Raw genomic sequence first — 22,636 nt, forward strand, 5'->3', positions numbered from 1 at the left:
CTGATCACCCTCTGGCTCAGCTTGATGCAAAACCAGTGAACCCCATGGCAATCCCTGGAAGGGTCCATGTCTGTGTGAAACTCTCGGAGGAGGAAAATCAGGTGCTGATTTCTTCTGCTGTCTAAGTGCCCCGTACTACATTCTCTGTCTCACATACACATACAGTCCCCCAATACACACATACACACACACACACACACATCATCATCTCAGAGATGGTCACACATCCCACACATGCACACCCTCTCTTTCACACATATACACAGTCCCCCAACACACACACCCTCACTCTGTCTCAGGCACATGCACACACTCCCCGACACACACACACAAACTCTTGCACACCCAGCCTCCCAAACACACACACACACACACATGCTTTCTCATACACACACTCCTCCCAAAACATACCCACTTTCACATATGTACACACACTCCCGCAACACACACACTCTTTGCCTCACAGATACACACACTCCCCCCCCACACACACTTACATTGTCTCTCCTGCATGCGCACACACATTTTAGTTTTTTCACTGGTCTGTGCCTTTTCATGATGTTATTTCTCTTAGACTGATATTTAATTATCTGACCCATGAGTTCTAAAATGCCTCACCTGACCTGGCTGTAATTACCTTTAGGACTGTATTGTGCCTTGTCTCATATTCTTTTGCTCCTGGTACAGGACAGTCTTTGCTTATGCTCCCAGGTCCTTGGTACCTCTGGCATTTTCCCTGGAACCTGGAGGTTCTACTTTCTGGAGCATAAATGTTCGGGAAAAGGTTCAGAAAAGGGCAACCAAAATGACTAGGGGTTTGGAACGGGTCCCATATGAAGAGAGATTAAAAAGACTTGGACTTATCAGCTTAGAAAAGAGGACAGTAAGGGGAGATAGGATAGAGGTCTATAAAATCATGACTGGTGTGGAAAAAGTGAATAAGGAAAAGTGATTTACTTATTCCCACAATATAAGAACTAGGGGTCACCAAATGAAATGAATAGGCAGCAGGTTTAAAACAAACAAGGATGTTTTTATTAACTCAGCACACAGTCAACCTGTGGAACTCCTTGCCAGAGGATGTGGGGAAGTCCAGGACTTTAACGGGGTTCAAAAAAGAGCTAGATAGATTAGGGAAGTTAGGTCCATCAATGGTTATTAGCCAGGATGGGTAGGAATGGTGTCCCTAGCCTCTGTTTCTCTCGAGGTAGGTGACAGGGGAGGGATCACATGAGGATTACCTGTTGTGTTCCCTCCCTCTGAGGCATCTGGTATTGGCTGCTGTTGGCAGACAGGATACTGGGCTAGATGGACCTTTGGTCTGACCCTAGTATGGCCGTTCTTATGAAAACTGATGGATTTCCTGCTGAAATCTAGAAACTGCCCATAAACTTGGGCTTTTCTAGGACTTCAGATAACCGTCCCTCGACAGGACAAGGATCCTATTTTGTCTCACAACCCCGAGAGATATTTGCTCTCTCTCTTTCTAGACAGGTTTCTTTGCCGCACAATGTTTCATTCTGTTGGTTTTGCTATGCAACTGGCTACCTGGTCTTTAGTGTCTCTCTTACCTGCCCCATTCTCCTTTTAAAAAAAATTATAATTACCCCCAGTACCTACAGTTTTCAGACACACACCATTTTTTTTCTACCATTGCAACACATTTGTTTAAACAACTTAATCATAGCCAGGCAGGTGATGAAATGTGTGGGTGTCAAAAGTACAAAAATAATAAAGCCCGGTAAAACTTAAAAATTCAGTTTTCTCCAAATTTCAGTTGTGTTGACGTATCCCCCAGACTTCTCCCGAGTACCCCTAAGGGTACTCTACCACTAGTTGAGAAACACTGGTGGAAATCATCCCAGCCAGGGCTTTGTCAAGCCAGGACTTAAAAACCTCTAGGGATGGAGATTCCACCAGGTATCTAAGAAGGGGAAAGAGTAAAAAATTTCTACCCATCCATCATTTCCCCTTAGAATCATAGAACTGGAAGAGACCTCAGGAGGTCATCAAGTCCAGCCCCCTGCTCTAGGCAGGACCCATCCCAACTAAATCAACCCAGCCAGGACTTTGTCAAGCCGAGACTTAAACACCTCTAGGGATGGAGACTCCACTATTTCCCTAGGGAACCCCTCCCAGTGCCTCACCACCCTTTTCTAAGGGCAGCTCCTGTTCGCCCTGTGGGAAACCCCACATACATTTTGCCAACTGAAGGGGAAATGCATAAAACCCTCCCAGGAAGAGATGGAGAAAACTCCCATCTCAGGGTATCTTGCTTCTCAGAGCCAGGGGGAAGCCCCGAACCGCCTGGGGGCTGCGTGTGTCCCCCCCCACGGGTTTTTAGTTCTGCGGTGGGGCAGCGGCCCCTGGTAGAAAAAAAGTCTCCTCCTCCGTTGTATCCGGTGCAGTTGGCTCCCCGCGGCCACGACCCCCGCCCCTCGCAGCCCCCCGGCCTCTATGGGGCTCGGCCGGGCGCACTGAGGCTGCGGGCGCGGCGGGGGCGCTGCGCTCCGCGGAGCCGCGTGGGAAGAGGCGGGCGCAGGAGCTGCGGCGCGGCGGGGGAGAGGCTGGGAACCGGTCCCGCCTCTCGGTTCCCTTCCTAGGTCAGCGGCTGCCTCCGCCCCCTGCCCTGGGAACCCGGCCCGGCGCGCCTGGGGGAGATTTTCACCCTGGGACCCTCCGCAGCCAAAGCCTGGGGCAGCCCCGCGCTCTGCAGGTACCGGGGAGATCTGGGGGGGGGGCTGGGAAGCGACTCTGCGCTGCGGGTGGAAAAGGGGGGGTCGCTGCCGGTGCAGGGCGAGAAACTTGGCAAGTGTTTTACAGTCGCTGCTTTGTTCCAGTCCGTCCGCCAGGAGTCGCTGCTGCCCAGAGCCGGTTCCCACGCCCTGGAGCGTGGGAAAGGGCGAGGAATTTGAAAACAGTCCTGTGGCCCCTCCGAGGCTAACACAATATAGAGAAGCTGCCTAGGGGGGGTTGTGGGATCTCCATGGGGGGCGGGTATTTAAGAGCAGGTTGGACAGACACCTGTCAGGGATGAGCTAGATCGGACCACCAACCAGTCGGTCGATTGCGGGGGCATGGCCAGTCGATGGTGAGGTGTTCCCAGCCCCCCTCCTTGGTCCCGCCCCCGGGAGCAGCCCACAGGGGCGCTTCCGCCTCCCACCAAAATGGACCTTCCATCCCCACTGTCGGGGACTCGACCCGGACGGCCTCTGTTCATTGTCTGACCGCAAAGAGACAGGCAACACCAGCAAGATCCAATCACAAGCTCTTTATTGAATAGTGCGCACTTACAATAGAGAGCGGCCCGTCTCCAAAGTGAACCAGCCACGATTTCATTAACAAGTAGGCTTATATAGACAGTTCCGTCGCGTCATAGACTATTCGCCCAAGCAACCCACCCTCCTTTATCGGTTAGAAACTTTTAGTATCCATGGACACCTGGCCAACTATACATCATGGCCTTAAGCAATTCATAATGCATCAGCAATTTCTTAATCAGCCCAAAAGACAGGTACTGGGCAATAAGGAGACAGTTTGTTACGGCCAAAGGAGAACATAAACAGGGAGTTTGGAACAAACGGGGAGAGCAGAAACAGGGAGTCTCCTTATCAGTTCTCAAAACAAACTGTTCCTCATCACAGCAGGTACAAAAATGCAGCTTCTTGCTTATCTCATTTTGCAACTTGAGCAAGCGTGTAGGGTGCGTCCCTGCTTGAACCTATCTCCTGTTCTGCCCAGGGACTTACCCAGAAACCTTTGTTACATTTGCTTTAGCATAACTGCACTAGGCCTATTTTTCCTAGGGCCTAACACCACCACGGCTGGCGCGCTTCCCTGAGAAGTCCTATCTGGTGCAAAGCCATAGGACTTCCGGCCCCAACGTGCAGGGAGGGAGGAAGGCGGGCAGCGCGGGGAAGGAAGGGGAGACGAGGAAGCGTGCGCTTCGCCCCTGCCCACAACAGCACATGCGCTTTCTTGTCTTCCCTTGCTTCCCCGGAGGTGGTGGTGTGGGTTTTAAGATGGTGGCGCAGGGTCCAGAGCAGCTGGATTGTTAAGGACCTGCACATGTGCTTTGTCCAGCACTACCCACAGATCCTGCCCCAGAGATCCTTGTCCCTGGAGGCCCCCAGGGACTGGAAGAGCAGCCCCTTCCCCCTTTCCGTGGCCAGATCCCCACCAGCACCCTGCCCCTTGGCCATACACCCATCAGCACCCTGCCCCTTGGCCATACACCCATCAGCACCCTGCCCCTTCCCCCTCTCTCCTGGTTAGATACCTACCCCCAGCTTGTTCCTGTACCCCACTTCCCACCCAGAATCTGCACCCCATCCCTATCCCACTCACTGGCAGCCCTGTCCCGCACACTGGATCCCTCATTTTTGACCCCACCTCAGAGTGTAGAGGAGCCCACAAAATCCACTAACCCCAGAAGAATTAATCTGGCCTGAGGCCTTGAACCTCAGTCTTACCTACCCTCCCCTGCCTATGGGCTGGAGTGCCAGGGGTGTGAGGTGTCTCAGTTGGGACCACATCAGTGAGGCTTGGGGGTTATGCAGGAATTGGTTTTTTGCATCTGATTGATTTTCCTGTGGGTCAGTGGCTCCTGACCCAAAACAGGTTCCCCACCCCTCCCATAAATAAAGACACTGCTGAAACATTTTGTGTTGGATGTAATATTTTTATTTAAAAATGAAGCCTGGCCAACAAGCCCCGAATTGGGACCAAACCCCCATCTGGCTACTGCATCATAACATCCCTGCACACACCCCGAGACCCAAATCCTGAGCCCATCATACACCTGAACCCCCTGCCATGAGCCCCTCACATCTCCAAACTCCTGCACCCCCACATCCCCAGACTTGATCCACAACACTCCTGCACCATCCACACACCGTGCGATCCTTTGAAACCTCGAGTCTCACATCGCATGTGTCCCAAGGGAGTTGACAGCTGGAAACTTGAAGCCTAAAAGGGGTTAACCTTGGTGGATCAGAGAGGAGGGTCACAATTTCAGCTGCCCCACAACCAACAAATGGGTAAGTACGTTTCACCTTTCTGTGCCATCTTTCACCTTGGGGCTGTTCCCCTGTCTTCCCTTTTGGCCTGGCTCGGAGAATGCCTCTGGATTCTCTCTCTGTTCCAGCACGTGAAGGGAAGGCGTGTAAGAAAGAAGAGGGGAATTCCCAGCAGGAAAGCCGTGAGCAGATGGAACTCCCTGGGGTAGTATCAGAAAGATACGAACGTAACACTTCCTGGAGTGTCGACCAAGGAACATCCTGTGAGAGCCGAGGCGTGTCAGAGAGAAACCAGGTGCAGAAGGACTTGTGAAGAAGACGACATGGACCTCAAGGAAAGCCCAACCCAGTAAGGAATCCGCCCACAAGAAAGAAAAAAATTCACGTACAAAGTGTGGGGAAGTTTCTGTTTCATATCACTGTTTGTTAGACACCTGAAAACCCACAGCGGTGAAAAACCCTAGAAACACCTTGAGTGTGGGAAAGGGTTAGGGACAGCTCTCATCTTCTGAGACATCAAAGACTTCACACAAGCGACAGACCTTATAAACCAGTGGTCCCCAACCATTTGAGGTTGCCGGGCACCAGGGGGTGTGGCCGTTCACCCGCCGGGCACCAGAGGGTGGGGCCCCCCCTTGCGCGCCCGGGGGCGGCCCCCCCATAGCCGCATGCCCGGGGCCAGGCCCACCCCCAAGCATCGCGCGCCCGGGGCCGGCGCTCTCCCCCCAAGCACCACGCGCCCGGGGCTGGTGCTGGCGCTCTCCTCCCCCCCCCCAAGCACCATGCACCTGGGGCCTGCGCTCCCCCCATGTGCCGCATGCCCAGAGCGCGGGCAGCCAATCTGCGGCGCCCCCAGGGCCGGCGCTCACCGTGCACCATGCGCCCGGGTCCGGCTCCGGCACCGCGCATGCGCCATGTGCCCGGGGCCAGGCCAGCCCTGAGCACTTGGCGGGCGCACACAAATGCCCCCACGGGCGCCATGGCGCCCGCAGGCACCGTGTTGGGGACCACTGTTATAAACGCATTGATTCGGAGAAAGAGGTGACTGGCAAAGTGCATTTTATTTCACCTCACGTAATCCACACAGGAGAGAAACTGTATAAATGCCAGAAGTATGGAATGAGTTTCAGTTGGAAGTCAAGCCTAATTCGACATCAGAAAGTTCATACAGGAAAGGAACCATTTCAATGCATGGAGTGTGGAAACCAGTTTAGTGACAAGTCACGCCTAGTGGGACATCAGAAAATTCACAGAGGATTTTCTGTGGATTGTCTGTGAAACCCTATAAATGCCTTGAGTGTGGGAAAGTTTTTTTGAGAGCTCCCACCTTCTTGCACATCAGAGAACTCACACGGGAGAGAAGCCCCACAAATGCCTTGACCGTGGAAAAAGTTTTAGTGACAACTCAAAATTTCTTGCACATCAGAGGATCCACACAGGAGAAAAACCTTATAAATGTCTTGAGTGTGGGAAAAGATTCCTTCAAAGCTCAAATCTTACTCTCCATCAGTGAATCCATACCAAAGAAATGACCTAGAAATGCCCTGAGTGTGGGAAAACCTTCAATCAGAGTTTACATCTGACTAGACACCAGAAAATTCACCTGGGAGAAATACCTCACACATGCCTTGATTGCAGGGAAATGTTTAGTGACAAATCACATCTTACAGTACATCGGAAAACCCAAACTAGAGAAAGACCCTATAAGTGCATTGATTGTGGGCGAAAGTTTTGTGACCAAGCACACCTTATTACACACCAGAGAACCCATACTGGAGAGAAGCCCTATACATGCATTCACTGTGCAAAATCTTTTTCTAAGAGTTCAGATCTTATTTCACATCATAGAATCCACATGGAAGAGAAACCGTACAAATGCCAGGACTGTGAGATGAGTTTCAGTTGAAAGTCAAACCTAATTCGACATCATTGGACCCATATAGGAGAGACACCGTATGAATGCCCTGAGTGTGGAAAAGGGTTTTGTGACAACTCCCACTTTCTTTCACATCAGAGGACTCACATAGGCAAGAAACCCTATAAATGCGTTGAGTGTGGGAAAAGTTTTTGTGAGAGCTTCCATCTTCTTCCACATCAGAGAACTCACATGGGAGAGAAGCCCTTTAAATGCCTTGAGTGTAGGAAAAGATTCCTTAAAATTACAAATCTTACAGTGTGTGAACGAATCCATACTGGAGAAACACCCTATACATGTCCTGACTGTGGGGAAAAAATTCAGAGAATCCACATAAGAGAAAAACTTCATACATGCCTTGGCGGTGAGAAAATACTTAGTGATAAAGCAGAATTTAATACACCTCAGAGAACCCACACCAGAGAGAACTCTTACAAATACTTTGAACAAGGGAGAAATTGTAATGATAAAGCCCTGTTTACTGCCCATCAGGCAACCCATACAAGAGAGAAACCCTATCAGTGCCTTTGCTGTGGGAAAACTTTTTGTCAGAGCTCAGATCTTATTTCGCATCACAGAATCCATATGGGAGAGAAACTGCATAAATGCCAGGACTGTGGGAGGAGTTTCAATCAGAGGTCAAACCTATTTCGACATCAGGAGAGACACCGTATCCATGCACTGTGTGTGGAAAAGAATTTAGTGACAAGTCACAACTTAGGGAACATCAAGTATACTGATCTTGCGCACACCCATGGCCATGAGAGGTGTGTGGTGTTCGAATCATTATCATTCTAAATCACCCCAACAAACAAACACCAGTGGTAAAGCAGGCAAGGGGCAAGCTGAGGCTACGTCTAGACTACCTGTGGCATCCGAAGAAAATATGAAAATGAGGCGTGAATTTCTTCCGATCCCTTTTTCGGAAGAGGTTTTTTTTTTTTTGGAAAAAAAAAAAAAAAGCTGTCTCGACCAGGTTTTTCACACGAAAACCCCCTTTTTTGAAAGAACCCTGTAAACCTCAATTTTTGAGGAATAAGGGTTCTTTTGAAAAAGGGGGGTTTGCGTGAAAACCCCCATCTAGACTGCTTTTTTTTTTTTTAAACTTCCAAAAAAGGGATCAGAAGAAGATATGCAAATTCGTGCCTAATTTGCATATCTTCTTTTGGAAGCCACAGGTAGTCTAGATGTAGCCTGAGAGGCTGAGATTGAAATAGAGAGAGGGCTTGCTGCTGGTGTTCCCTCTAATTTCCATGTGCAGAATGAATTTTGTTACGTGCGCCCATATGGAGTTGATGTATGACCCACCACCTTCACGTTGGGGCACATAACATTTCTTCTGCGCGTGGACAGTCTGTGGCGGGGGTGGGGGCGGAGGGGTTCGGGGGATGGGGAGGCTTGGGGGATGACACCTCTGGTTGGGGGTGCCAGCTCTGGGATGGGATGAGGAGTTTGGGGTGGAGGAAAGGGCTCAGGGCTGGGGCAAAGGGTTGGGGTGAAGGCTGTGACTGGGGGGTGCGGGATCTGGGATGGTTCTGGGGATGAGGGATTCAGGTTTCAGGCTCTCCCCCAGGAAAGAGGGCTCCACCCAGTCCTCTCTCACTGCAGCAGGTCCCGTGAAGCTGGGTTGGACGGGGGCTGGAGAATTTACCTCCCAGCTACGGGAGTTTTGAAAAGGTGCCTCTCCCAGGACCCCTGGATACAGGTCTAGCATCAGGGACCCTGGAAGGCAGAAGAGTCCCCAGCGGCCAGCAAGCAGGGACCGAGAATGGAGACCACTGGACTGGTGGTGGAGACCCCCAGAGGCAGCGGGACCCCCGGGCCCAGTGGCTGAAAGTCAGGGCTCAGGGCCTGCAGCAGAACCCCCAGCAGCCAGGACCTGAAAAGTGGGGGAGCATCCTGTGCCCTGAACCCCAAGGCCAAGAGCAGAGCCCACGGAACGGGCAGCAGGGAGCCAGGGACCCTGGCATGGGGCACAGAATCCCTTACTGCCCGCACCTATGGCTGAGTATTATTATTAGAGCGTAAGGGCCAACTAAGAAAGAGTCTCCCTGGGGCTAGGACCGGTCCAGACAGAGCAGCAGATCCCAGCCTGGAAAGAAGCCAGGGAACTAATCCACAGCCCTGTTCGGCCTTCTCCCTCCGAGCACAAACCAGGGCCCTGTGGGAACAGCCGGTAAGGATCTTCCCCCTTCCCAACCCCCATCCCCCAGGCCAAAGTGAGAGCCACTGTAAAGATGCTCCAGGCCGACAGGAGCACTCGGAGGTAAACTTCCCCCTTCCCCACCCCGCACCTCCGCACGTGGCAGAATCTACGTGTGCGGGAGAAGTTCTCACATGGACAGAGAGCTGTGCGCACGAGCACTTGTGTCAGTGCCTCTCGTGCTGCTTGGGGGAGGGAAGGGGGCTTATTCAACCCCCCTAAGTGACATAATGTAGCCTTAGAAAGAGAAACGCAAATGCACAACCCCACCGGAGGATGGGTAGGAACACTGTCCCTAGCCTCTGTTTCTCTGGAGGTGGATGACCGGGGAGGGATCACGTGAGGATTACCTGTTATTTTCCCTCCCTCTGGGGCATCTGGTATTGGCCACTGTGGGCAGACAGGATACTGGCTAGGTGGACCTTTGGTCTGACTCAGTATGATCGTTCTTATATGATTATGATGGTTTTATTTAGAGGCAATAAGATATTCGTATGTCTTATTTTCTATCCCTTTTTCAATGATTCCTAACATTCTGTTTGCTTGTTTGACTGCTGCTGCACGTGGAGTGGATGTTTTCAGAGAGCTATCCACAATGACACCAAGATCTCTCGCTTGAGTAGCTGTAGCTAAACTAGTCCCCATCATATTGTATGTATAGCTGAGATTATTTTTTCCGACGTGCATTACTTTACATTTCTCAACATTACATTTCATTTTCCATTTTGTTGCCCAATCACTTAGTTGTATGAGTTCTTTTTGAAGCTCTTCACAGTCTGCTTTGGCCTTGACTATCTTGAGCAGTTTAGTATCATCTGCAAATCACTGTTTACCCCTTTCTCTAGATCATTTATAAATAAGTTGAATAGGATTGGTCCCAGAACAATTATTGAGGGAATCGCATGATCACATATAAAAGGCTCATAGGATGAGATTTTTATTATAAATGCAGGTTAATGATCATTTCATTGAATTCACACAAATGGGGGAAACATATTACCATCAAAAATCATTGAAAGGTACAGACAAGCCAAGTGAGAAAAAAAAGTTGCTTTAGAATTTCTTAGAATAGTGATAGAAATGTAGCCGTGTTAGTCTGGGGTAGCTGAAGCAAAATGCAGGACAATGTAGCACTTTAAAGACTAACAAGATGGTTTATTAGATGATGAGCTTTCGTGGGTCTGGCCCACGAAAGCTCATCATCTAATAAACCATCTTGTTAGTCTTTAAAGTGCTACATTGTCCTGCATTTTGCTTTAGAATTTCTTAGAGTGTGATGTAAGGATAAGGACTATCATAAGAACTAGAAACAAAGAGGTAGCATATTTAAACCAAACAAAGGAAAGTATTTGTTCGCTCAGCACACAGTCAACCTGTGGAACTCCTTGCCGGAGGATGTTGTAAAGACAGGACTTTAACAGGGTTCAAAAAAGAGCTACATAAATTCACAGAGGATAGGGCCATCAATATGTATTAGCCAGAGCTGAGCGGTGGACTCTTCTTGTTTCAGATGCGGGTGACCTTCAAGGAGGAGGCTGTGTATTTCACCCAGGGGCAGAGGGCGCTGCTCAGAGAGCCCTTGACAGGGACATCATGCAGGAGAACTACGAGGCGGTGACCTCACTGGGTAAGGGAGTCCCGTCCCCTTGGCTATTAGAAGCTGGGAGTAGATGTAACCAGTTTGGCTTCTATTAAGTTACGTCTACACAGCATCTGGGAGGTGTGTGATTCTAGCTCAGCTAGATTTACATGTAGTAGTTTGGCTAGAGCCACGCAGTGACAGAATCTTTGTATTCTACTCCCTGTCCGTATTCATGAATATCTCCTCCCCTCCCTTCCTGCAATAAGCTCCATCCGCAGGGCAGATGTCACCCACTGACACTAAACAAGATCTGGCAGCGGGTTCCTCCCCAACTTTACCTCCCTCTGAGCCTTCGGAAGGGATGTGGAGGCAGAATCCAGCTTCTCCATTGTGAGTCCGTGGTACTCTCTTAGAAGTAGGTTATTTCTTCCAAGCACATTTTAAATTTTAAATTTCTAGTTTAAACCTCCGTCCCTGGCTTCACCCTGTGGTGTCATTGCTGTATCTGTTGCTTTTGCCGGCAGAGGGTATGGAAATGAGGCACTGATTAACATTTTGTTGCACTTCATTTGCATAATCTATTTGAGCCGTTTTTGCGCAAGGGGTTTTTGCATAAAAACAAGCAGTCCAGAGAGGCATAAGGATCTTGCACAAAAGGGGGTTTTGCACAAAAAGGAAACGTCCACGCGGCTTGTTTTTGCGCCAAAACCCCTTGCGCAAAAAAGTCTTGAATAGATGATGCAAATGAAGCACCACAACATGCTAATCAGCGCTTCATTTGCATACTCTCTGCCGGTAAAAGCGGGCAGTGTTGACATAGCCTGGGAAACTAGAGTGTGAGGCAGAACTGAAAATAAAGAGGAGTCTGCACGCTTAGAAGATGAGGAGGAAGTTTCCAGCTGTAATCGATCATCAAGACCCACTTCAGAAATGCAAAAGATACCAGTGGGTTGGGTAATGCTCCCTTTTCTGTCTGCCCGGCAGCTGTTGTGTTGTGTGTCTCCTCTTGGCCACTCCCCTTTTTTTCCCACGGGATGACTTGTGTCTGGATTCTCTCTCTGTGTCTTCCAGAGGGTGCTGGGTTGATGAGCGAGCATGAGGAGACTCCACAGCCGGAAAGTTGTGGCAATGTGGATCCGCAGGGACTGATATTGGGAAGATCTAAGGGGCATTTTTCTGAGAAACAAAGACCCCCAAAACCCCATGGAAATCAGCGCAGGTCAGAGAGGCCACTGGGATGTGACCCAGGGAAGACAACGTGCAAACGCAAAAACGATGGTGGAGATTGGAAGAACCTCAAGGAAACCAGAGCGCAGCCGAGAAACCCCACAACAGAAAAAAAGAACACATGCACGGAGTGTGGGAAAAGCTTCATTCGGCGATCAAGCCTTGTTTCCCATCAGAGGATCCACACAGGAGAGAAACCCTACAAGTGCCTTGACTGTGGGAAAGGTTTCAGTCAGAGCTCAGATCTTATTTCCCATCGGATGATCCACACGGGAGAAAAACCCTATAAGTGCCTCGACTGCGGGAAAAGTTTCAACCAGGGTTCCCATCTGATTAGGCACGAGAGAACCCACACAGGTGAGAAACCCTATAAATGCCTGGAATGCGGGAAAAGCTTCATTCAGAGCTCAGATCTTATTTCCCACCAGAGAGCCCACCGGGGAGAAAGACCCTATAAATGCCTTTGCTGTGGGAAACAATTTTTTCATCGCTCGGATCTTGTGTCACATCACAGGATGCACACAGGCGAGACCGTCCATAAATGCCAGGACTGTGGGATAAATTTCAGTCGGCGGTCAAACCTCATTCGACATCAGAGGATCCACACAGGAGAAACCCCTTATCAATGCCCTGAGTGCGGCAAAGGATTCCATGACAAGTCCCGCCTTGTGGCACATCAGAAAATCCACCTGGGGGAGAACCCGTATAAATGCCTTGACTGTGGGAAAAAATTCAGTGACAACTCGCACCTTGTCACACATCGGCGAACCCACTCGGGAGAGAAACCCTATGCATGCCAGGACTGTGGGAAAAGCTTTATTCAGAGCTCAAATCTTATTGTACATCAGCGAATCCATACAGGAGAAAAACCCTATACATGCCCCGACTGCGGGAAACACTTTAATCGGCGTTCAAACCTGATCAAACACCAGAGAATCCACATAAGAGAAATCCCCTTCAATGCCTTGACTGTGGAAAAAACTTGAGTGACGAGTCACAAACTGGGTTTTACCCACGAAAGCGGATGCCCTACTAAATCTGTTACTGTCTAAGGTGCCACAGGACTCCTTGATGTTGTGTCATGACTCAATGCACATTGAAGAGCCCCTGCTGGGGATGGATTCTATAAATGTCTGGATTGTGGGACGAGTTGAGTTCTGTTCTTATTTCACAGCAGAAGCTCCGGAGCAAACACAGATGCTCCTCCTCCATGCTGCAGCCCTGGCTGTTGAGCGGAGGGTCCTTTGAGGATTGTCAAGAGCAGGAAAACTCATCTGGACACAAGTTTATTGGGTAGTCGAGTGGAGTACTCCACTACTCGCTTTCCCCACTTCTTGCTGCCTCTGTATCAGAGGCAGCAAGTTTGTGTGTGGGGGGAGGGGGAAATAGGAGACGGTGCTGGGGGGAGCCAGTTTAAAAGCTGGTTTCTCCCCCCCCCCCCCCAGCACCATCTCTGCAGTGCCAGCTCCCCCACCCCTACTGCTCGGTCCTGGCTTGAGCCGGTTCCAGGCACTATCCCCTTTGTGGCTCTGCAGAGCGGCCCTTATCGATGAATAGTGTCGTCAATACAATTAGCCAAATAACTGCAATTTAACATCTTTAAAGGAGACCGGGGTCAATCTGTTCTCCCGATTCTGAGCAAGAAGGAACGGTCGCTGGATTGTCGCCTTCTGTGAACCTTGCAGTGTTGTCCAGCCTGCTCTGTAGGGTGGGTGTTTCTCTCTTTGTTGAAGGCCTTTGGGTCACCTAGAGTCGTGTGACGTAACAGCAACAGGGACCACTGGATCCTGTAGGCTGGCCTCCCCCATATCTCAGGTCATCTACCCCACCCAGCCCTCCACACACTGAGCCCTACAGTGGAAATAAAACAGGCCCCATCTGCGCATATGAGTTTTGTCTGATGTGATGAAAAGTCGATTGATCGGGGACTTCACAAAATAAAAGCCCTTTGCAGGAAGGGACCTTTTTATTGTATTTGGTTTCCTCTCTCCCCCCACTACCATGAGAGCTACATGTGCTTTGAACTGTTATAATTTTACAGCACCCCTATATACCAACCCCAATGGGTGGATGTGAGCAGCAGGCTGGGAGGCAGAGACTGAAACGGAGAAGGGGGGTTGTAGCCTGAGTCCTGTGAGGAGGTGTGACCCTATCAGGAGTGGGGAGAGCATAGGACATGGGGGAGATACAGAGCTGGGGACCAGCAGGGTTTTTTCTGGAGATCCAGATAGCTGAGGCTGAGAGCTGTTCAATCGCTGCACTGGTGCACGGTAGAGACAAAGCTGGCGCATGAGTGCTGGGTACAGCCAGCCTGGAATAGGAAAGGGCCCAGGCAGAAAGAACCAGACTGAGTATGATCCTGGATCGGGTTTATTACACTAAGGTGCCACCGGATTCCTCTTCTCCTCATTAATAAAACAGGTTTCCACGGACTATTTCTAACTTCACAGACAGAAGTGAGGTACGCACAGAGCCAGAATGTCCACATCCAGCCAATTGTAACTTTACACGTGATATGTCCGTGTATAAAAGTGTAACACCGGGAGGGCAGGAATGCTAAAACACATGCATTATGAATGCCTGGTTCTCTTATTTGCATGGCCCGGACAGCATGCGTGGCACTTCGTGGACAGGCAAAAAGAGCAGGTCCTCTTCACAAGCTGACAATCTAAGAAGCAGTCAAGGCACAGACAGGCTGTGTCCAGACTCAGGGTTTTTTTTGGGAAAAGTAGCCTTTTCCCGAAAAAACTTCCCCTGCGTCCAGACTCAAGCCACGTTCTTTCGAAATTATTTCGAAAGAACGCGGCTTTTCTTTCGATGGCGGTAAACCTCGTTTCACGAGGAAGAACGCCTTCTTTCGAAAGTTCCTCTTTCGAAAGAAGGCGTTCTTCAATGTAAATAGGGCTTCTTCAAAAGAGAGCATCCAGACTCGCTGGGTGCTCTCTTTCGAAAAAGCGGATTGCTCTTTCGAAAGATCCGCCTGCAGTCTAGACGCGATCTTTCGAAAGAGGCTCTTTCGAAAGATGCTTTCGAAAGAGCCTCTTTCGAAAGAAGCCTGCAGTCTAGACATAGCCACAGAGAGAAGCACAGAGGTGAAAGGCCGCGGGTCCGCTGTGGTGTGCCGCTCCGGCACGCGCTGGCTGAGCCGCGGCAAAAGCCAGCTGGGAGCTAGTGAAAGCTGGCAGGGCCCCGGGTTGCGATAGGGCAGCGCCTGTAAGAAATGCTAAGTTACTTTCACCGCTGGAGACGAGAATTCAACCAAAGCCGTGGGCGGGGGCAGGGCGGTCCAGCATGCGCCGTCAGGCTTCGGAGGGATGGGGGCTGGTAGAGATTGTTTAACATTCCAGGCAGCGTCCCCAAAGCCAGGCCTTCAAATAACCATGAGGCCGGGGCCCAAAAATGCCTGAGCCAGCACTCAGAGAGGTAGAAGCTCCGCCAGGACACCAGACATGCTGATGTTGGCCCTGGCTGTGGAGGCAGGACGGGACTTGGCTGCAATCGGTGTTTGAAGCAGCAGGCAAAACAGCTAAAATATGAGGGCGGGCGGGGGAAGGGGTCATCCCCAGCCTTAGAGTTGCCTTTCCCTTCTGCCTTGGGGGTGCAGAGCCTTCCCGAGGGCCAGGTGCATGGCTGCGGTGCTCAGCGCTTGGGCCCGCTGTAGCCCACCCAGCGCTACCTGCCGCTTATCCTGCAGCTGCTCTGCCATCCTCTGCAGACAGCAACAACACGGCGCAGAAATTGCAGGCGAGGAGAAGGGAGGAACCCAGGGCAGGGACCCAGCCGGGGTGAGGGAGGTACTATAGACTCCTGCAGCAGCACACCCCAAGCTCCCCAGTACCGCTGCCAAGGGGGGAAAGGCACGCCCTGTCCCGGATCCCGCCTGACTGTGCTGGTGGGTGCCCATGCCGCTTGCGCAGCAGTGTGCAATGTGGCCTTTTTGTACGCGGGTGGCACAAAGGTACCCTAAAGGCAGTGATCTCACTTCCCTGCTTGGGTCTGAGTCAACCTGTGGAACTCCTTGCCAGAGGACGTGGGGAGGGCTAGAAATTTAATGGTTCAAAAAAGAGCGAGAGAGATTCATGGGGGTTAGGTCCATCAATGGCTATTAGCCAGGATGGGTAGGAATGGTGTCCCTAGCCTCTGTTTCTCTGGAAGTGGGTGATAGGAGAGGGATCACGTGAGGATTCCTTGCTGTGTTCCCTCCCTCTGGGGCAGCTGGTATAGGCCGCTGTCAGCAGACAGGACACTGGGCTAGATGGACCTTTGGTCTGACCCAGTGTGGCCGTTCTTATGTCTTGCCCCCAGTGTAGGGAGGGGGCTCCCTATCTTGCTAAGAGCCGATGAAATGATGCTGTGGTCCTGCCCCCTAAAGTTCCCAAGATAAGAGCATTCTGGAGGAGAACTAGAGCAGTACTGTGCCCAAGGCCGGCCCACAACATTTTGGCACCTGAGGCGGGGAGCTCAAATGATGCCCCCTCGCTTGGGCCAGAACTTAGAAGACTGTGTCTAGACTGGCAAGTTTTTCCGCAAAAGCAGCTGCTTTTGTGGAAAAACCTGCCAGCTGTCTACACTGGCCGCTTGAATTTCCACAAGAACACTGACGATCTCATGTAAGAAATCAGCGCTTCTTACGCAAATACTATGCTGCTCCCGTTCGGGCAAAAGTCCTTTTGCGCAAAAGGGCCAGTGTAGACAGCTCAGATTTGTTTTGCGCAAAAAAGCCCCGATCGCGAAAATGGCAATCGGGGCTATTTGGAGCAAAAGCGCGTCTAGATTGGCATGGATGCTTTTCCGCAAAAAATGCTTTTGCGGAAAAGCGTCCGTGCCAATCCAGACGCTCTTTTCCACAAATGCTTTTAACGGAAAACTTTTCCGTTAAAAGCATTTGCGGAAAATCATGCCAGTCTAGACGTAGCCAGAAAGGTCTCAATTCTCTGTATATTAGTGGCACCCGCTTCCCCCCGCCCAGTCTGGCACCTGGTTGTGCTGTGCGTCTTCTTGGCCTCCTATGACTTCTATGGAATGGTGGGTGGGGCAGACTTGGAACAGCTTTGCTCTAACATACCGCAGAGGCGGGACTTGTTTCTGGCAAGGTGGAAAATACAGACAGCGCATAGGGGCTGAGATACGGCTTTCACGCTTTCAGCGCTCCTGCATGCACCATGGTCATGCCTCGGTCCCCTAACAAAAGCCGAGAGATGCCGTCATTCACACTTCTCTGCTAGAGCTCAGACTTTGGCAATTGCTCGCAAACCCGCTAATGTCCTTTTGGTGTGTGGAACGCCGAGGGTGATCACAGAATCATAGGCCGGGAAAGAAGATCATCTACTCCACGTCTAGTCGGGGGGAGAGTCTGGGAGAGGGCTCTAAACAGAGACAGTTGGCTATTGAAAATAGGGCAGTGTTCATTTTTTTTTTGTCTTTGACTTCATAGTCAATCAACATTTGAAGCCATGCACAGGTTAAGCATCCCGTGTTGTAGTGTTCTTTCTTCCATACCATTTTACAAAATAGAGGTAAGATGTCTGTTAATAACTCGGGTGCCGCGGTGGTTTGTTAATAACCTGTCCGAAGAAGTGCACATGACCTCAATATTGGTGCACAAAACAAAACTCACTCCGCTCACGGATGGAAAAACTTAGAGGAAACCCTGGTGCAGGAGACTGGGTTGGGGTGCATGAGGACAGGGAGTTCAGGTGTATGATGGGCCCAGGATGAGGGGGTATAGGAGTGGTATGTCAGGGGCCTGGAAATGGGATGTGGGTGCATGAGGGGCTCAGGGCAGGGGGTCCAGGTGTGTGATGGGCCCAGGACGAGGGGGTATAGGAGTGTTATGTCAGGGGCCTGGAAATGGGATGTGGGTGCATGAGGGGCTCGGGTGAGGGGGTATAGGAGTGTTATGTCAGGGGCCTGGAAATGGGATGTGGGTGCATGAGGGGCTCAGGGCGAGGGGGTATAGGAGTGTTATGTCAGGGGCCTGGAAATGGGATGTGGGTACATGAGGAGCTCAGGGCAGGGAGTCCAGGTGTATGATGGGCCCAAGGTTGGGATGCAGGAGTGTTATGACGCTGTGGCCAGCTGGGGGCTGGGCCCCAATTGGGGGCTTGTTGGCCAGGCTTCATTTTTAAATACAGTAAAATATTATATCTAACACAAAAGGTTTCAACATTGTCTTGATTTATGCCGGGGCGGGGAAACTTTCTTGGGTTGGGGACCACACACATGAGAAGCAAAAAAACCCAACCCCTCTAAAAATCTCCAACCCTCATTGATGTAGCCCCCAACTGAGACACCCCACTCCCCTGGCGTTCCGGCCCCATGGGGGGAGGGTAGGTAGGACTTAGATTCAAGACCTGAGACGAGATTAACTCTTCTGGGGTCCCCAGGGTTAGTGGATTTTGTGCTCCTCCCTTCTAGGCTTTAGGGTGGGGCCAAAAACGAGGGGTCCGGTGCGTGGGCCAGGAAGGAAGCCAGGGAACTAACCCACAGCCCTTTTGGGCTCCCTGGTGGGTCCCAGCGACAGATCCATGGCCCTGCAGCCCCCCTGGCAGCCTGGCCCCTGCACCTGGCCCAGCCTTTTTCAGAAGAGGCTCTTGCACAAGAAGGAGCGTCTACACTGCCCCTTCTTGCGCAAGAAAACCCCTCTTGCGCAATGCCGTTCTTTCTGAAAAATAATAGGTGTAACGGCATTGTGCAAGAGGGTTTTTCTGGCGCAAGAAGGGGCAGTATAGATGCTCCTTCTTGCGCAGGAGCATCTTCTGAAAAAAATGGTGGCTCATTCGGTATGCAAATGAGGCTCAGCGATATTCCACGCTTAGCCTCATTTGCATATTACTCACGCAAGAAGCCGCGAGCGTAGGCGTAGCCTAGGTGTGCGAGTTACATCAAGATTCGGTGCACGAGGCTCCGGGGTTTTCTAGGGTACATCTCTTTCAGTACCACTCCCGGATGCTGTTCCGCCGTATATAAATAGCTGCCTGTGCGTTGGATAAGACAGAGATTGAGGCTGGTTCTAGCCCAGGTGGGATACACAGAGGGGAGTTTCAGGCAGCTGCTATGTTAGAAGGGCAGGAGCAGGAAATACACAGGGACAGGGGGATGGGGTGGGACAAGCCTTCTGGGATGTGCTCAGACTGTGCCACGCCTGGGGTCTCTGATGTGCCCTGTCCACTTCCAGTGCGGGAGCCGGAACCCACTAGCCAGAGGTTGCTGTGGAATACAAAGGGGGCATCCCGTGAGGTCCAGGGGGACAGGCCCCGTCGGCTGCTCCCAGCTGCTAGAAATGGGGAGGGGGTTGGGATTCCTCTCCCTGGACGCTGCTTGAGGGCTGTACCTCCTGTACCAGCCTCTGGCTAGTCGGTGTGAGAAAAACAGGAAGGTTCCCGCCCTCCTCCATCATCTAGGATGCCTAGGGAGCTGTCTTTCTCCCCACCTGGACACCTCCTGGCTGCTCTGACTAGGAGCAGGGTGAGATTCCACCACTCGATCCCCTCCAAAGCTTTCATGTGACCAGCCCTCTTCCCCTGTGTCTAGCAGGAGCTGAGCGGGGGACTCTTGTTGTTGCAGATGCGGGTGACCTTCGAGGAGGTGGCTGTGTATTTCACCCAGGGGCAGGGGGCGCTGCTGGGCCCCGCTCAGAGAGCCCTCTACAGGGACGTCATGCAGGAGAACTACGAGGTGGTGACCTCGCTGGGTAAGGGCGTCCAGACCCTTCGGTTATTGGGAGATGGGGAAATCTGTGAGTTGATCAGTTTGTCTTCTGCTCAGGTTTTTTTTTCCCCGCAAAGTCCCTTAGCTACTCCACCGCACGGTGCAGAATTTTTCAGAAATTAATTGTGTGCACAGAACCTCTTCCCATTACCTCCCCCTGGGTCTTTGGAAGGGATGTGGCAGCAGAATCCAATTTCTCTCCTGTGGCTCCTTGGTGTTCCTTATTGTCTGTGACAGGTTATTTCATACAAGCAGGGAGGGTCCATTTAAAACCTCTGTTCCTAGCTCCGTCCTGTGGTGGCTTGTTGACCCTGGTTCAGAACATAAAAACACCCATATGAGGTCAGCCCAAAGGTCCATCTAGCCCAGTATCCTGTCTGCTGACAGTGGCCAATGGTAGGTGCTCCCAGAGGGAATGAACAGAACAGGGAATCATCTAGTGCAGTGGTTCCCAAACTTTCCAGCATCCCTTTTTGATTTTTTTAGTGATTCCCTCTCCTGTCACCCATTCGCAGCTTCTAACAAACAGAGGCTAGGGACATAATTGCTACCTGTCCTGACTTAGAGTCATTGATGGACCATGAATTTATCTAGCTCTTTTTTTAACCCTGTTCAAATCCTGGCCTCCACAACATCCTCTGGCAAGGAGTTCCACCAGTTGGCCGTGTGCTGCATGAAGAAACACTCCCTTTGGTTTGTTTTAAACCTGCTATCTATTCATGTCATTTGGTGCCCTCTAGTTCTTATGTTATAGTGCAATACACTGTGGCTACGTCTAGACTGGCATGATTTTCCGCAAATGCTTTTAACAGAAAACTTTTCCGTTAAAAGCATTTTCGGAAAAGCGCGTCTAGATTGGCACGGACACTTTTCCGCAAAAGCACTTTTTGCGGAAAAGCGTCCGTGGCCAATCTAGACGCGCTTTTATGCAAAAAAGCCCCGATCACCATTTTCGCGATCGGGGCTTTTTTGCGGAAAACAAATCTCAGCTGTCTACACTGGCCCTTTTGCACAAAAGTCTTACAGTAGGAAGTCAGTGCTTTTGTGGAAATTCAAGCGGCCAGTGTAGACAGCTGGCAAGTTTTTCCGGAAAAGCAGCTGATTTTCTGGAAAAACTGGCCAGTCTAGACACAGCCTGTGAAACTAGAGCTAGAGAGAGGGTTGAAAATAAAGAGTCTCCATTTATGGAAGATGAAGAGGAAGATCCCAGGTGTAATGAGCCATGGAGCACCAGGGACCCACTTCAGAGAAGGAAAAGTTACAGATGGGTTGGTAAATTTCCCCTTTCTCAGTCTCCCCAGCAATTTGTGTGCTGTTTCTCCCCTCTTTGCTGCTCCCCTTGTGTTCCTTTCTCCCCGACATGGGTAATGGACTCATGCCCAGATTCTCTCTCTGTATTCCAGAAGGTGCCACGATGGTGAATAAGGAAGTGAATCCACAGCAGGAAGGTTGTGAAAACGTGGATCTGCAGGGAACAGTACTGGGAAGATCTGAGGGTGTTTTTTATCAGAATCATAAAGAAGAGAAAGCCTGCGGAAATCAGCGCAAGGCAGAGAGGCCGCGAGGGTACAACCCAGGGAAGAAAATGTGTGAACCCACAAATTCTGGTGGAGATTGCAAGGACCTTAAGGAAAGCACAGCTCATCTGAGGATCTCCACAGAAGAGAGAAAGAACACATGCACCGAGTGTGGGAAAAGCTTCATTCGGAGATCACACCTGATTTCCCATCAGAGGATCCACACAGGAGAGAGACCTTACCAGTGCCTTGTCTGCGGGAAAGGTTTCAATCAGAGCTCACACCTTATTTCCCATCAAAGGATCCACACGGGAGAGAAACCTTACACATGTCTCGATTGCGGGAAAAGTTTCAACCAGGGTTCTCATCTTATTAGGCACGAGAGAACCCACACAGGTGAGAAACCCTATAAATGCCTGGAATGTGGGAAAAGCTTCATTCAGAGCTCGGATCTTATTTCCCACCAGAGAGCCCACACGGGAGAAAGACCCTATAAATGCCTGGACTGTGGGGAAAGTTTTGATTGGAACATGCAGCTTGTCAGACATCAGATGGAGCACACGGGAGAGAAACCCTACAAATGCTTGGATTGTGGGAAAGCGTTTAGTGACAGTTCAGCCCTTATTTCACATCAGAGACTCCACACAGGGGAGAAACCTTATAAATGCCTTGACTGTGGGAGAAGATTCAATCGGAGTTCAATCCTTACTAGACACAAGAGAACCCACACAGGAGACAAACCCTATAAATGCTTGGAGTGCGGGAAATGTTTCAGTCAGAGCTCGTACCTAATTTCCCATCAGAGAACGCACACGGGGGAGAGACCCTATAAATGCCTAGAGTGTGGGAAGAGTTTCAGTTGGCGCTCGGATCTGGTTGCCCATCAGAGAACCCACACAGGAGAAAGACCTTACAAGTGCCAGGACTGTGGGAAAAGATTCCTTCAGAGCTCAAACCTTATTGTGCATCAGCGAATCCATACAGGAAAAATGCCCTATAAATGCCCTGACTGTGGGAAAAGCTTCAATCAGAGTTCAAACCTGGCTAGACACCAGAACGTCCACATGGCAGAAAAAAACCGCATAAGCGCCTCAACTGTGTGACAATGCTTCGGGTATGTCTAGACTACATGCCTCTGCCGACAGACGCATGTAAATTAGACTACCCGACATAGTCAATGAAGCGGGGATTTAAATATCCCCTGCTTCATTAAAATAAAAATAGCTGCTGCGTTGTGCTGGCTTAGTTGATTGTCGGCACAATGCAGCAGTCAAGATGCAGATCAGTCGGCAGGGAAAGCCTTTGCTAACCGATCCCTTATGCCTCGTGAAACAAGGTTTACAGAATCGGAAGGCAAAGACTTTACCAGTCGAGTGATCCGCGTCTTGACTGCCACGCTATGCCGACAATCAGCTGAGCCGGCACAACGCGGCGGCCATTTTTATTTTAATGAAGCGGGGGAAA

General features: G+C 50.8%; 2 protein-coding genes across 7 annotated transcripts in view; one reads left to right on the top strand and one right to left on the bottom strand.

Annotated features, from left to right (window-relative positions):
- The first annotated feature begins 5,813 nt into the window (after positions 1-5,813).
- On the top strand, positions 5,814-22,353 carry LOC106731661 (uncharacterized). The gene is made up of 4 exons (XM_025182276.2): positions 5,814-7,700; positions 10,647-10,763; positions 11,790-12,906; positions 21,333-22,353. The coding sequence occupies exons 1-4, from the start codon at positions 7,688-7,690 to the stop codon at positions 22,273-22,275; spliced, it is 2,190 nt and encodes a 729-aa protein (XP_025038061.2). The 5' UTR covers positions 5,814-7,687; the 3' UTR covers positions 22,276-22,353.
- Positions 13,407-22,636, bottom strand: part of LOC112543503 (uncharacterized) — a 28,840-nt gene continuing 19,610 nt past the window's right edge. For 2 of the 6 annotated variants that reach the window (XR_012898522.1, XR_012898516.1), the window contains one exon: positions 18,611-19,966. The gene's annotated coding sequence lies outside the window, so the exon portion shown is untranslated. Of the gene's footprint in view, positions 13,692-16,898; positions 17,312-18,610; positions 19,967-22,636 lie in introns of those variants that run through there. The other 4 variants (XR_012898519.1, XR_012898517.1, XR_012898518.1 and 1 more) reach the window with 4 other exon arrangements.

The sequence above is a fragment of the Pelodiscus sinensis genome, chromosome 32 (genome assembly GCF_049634645.1).
Source record: "Pelodiscus sinensis isolate JC-2024 chromosome 32, ASM4963464v1, whole genome shotgun sequence".
Classification (NCBI taxonomy): Eukaryota; Metazoa; Chordata; order Testudines; family Trionychidae; genus Pelodiscus; species Pelodiscus sinensis.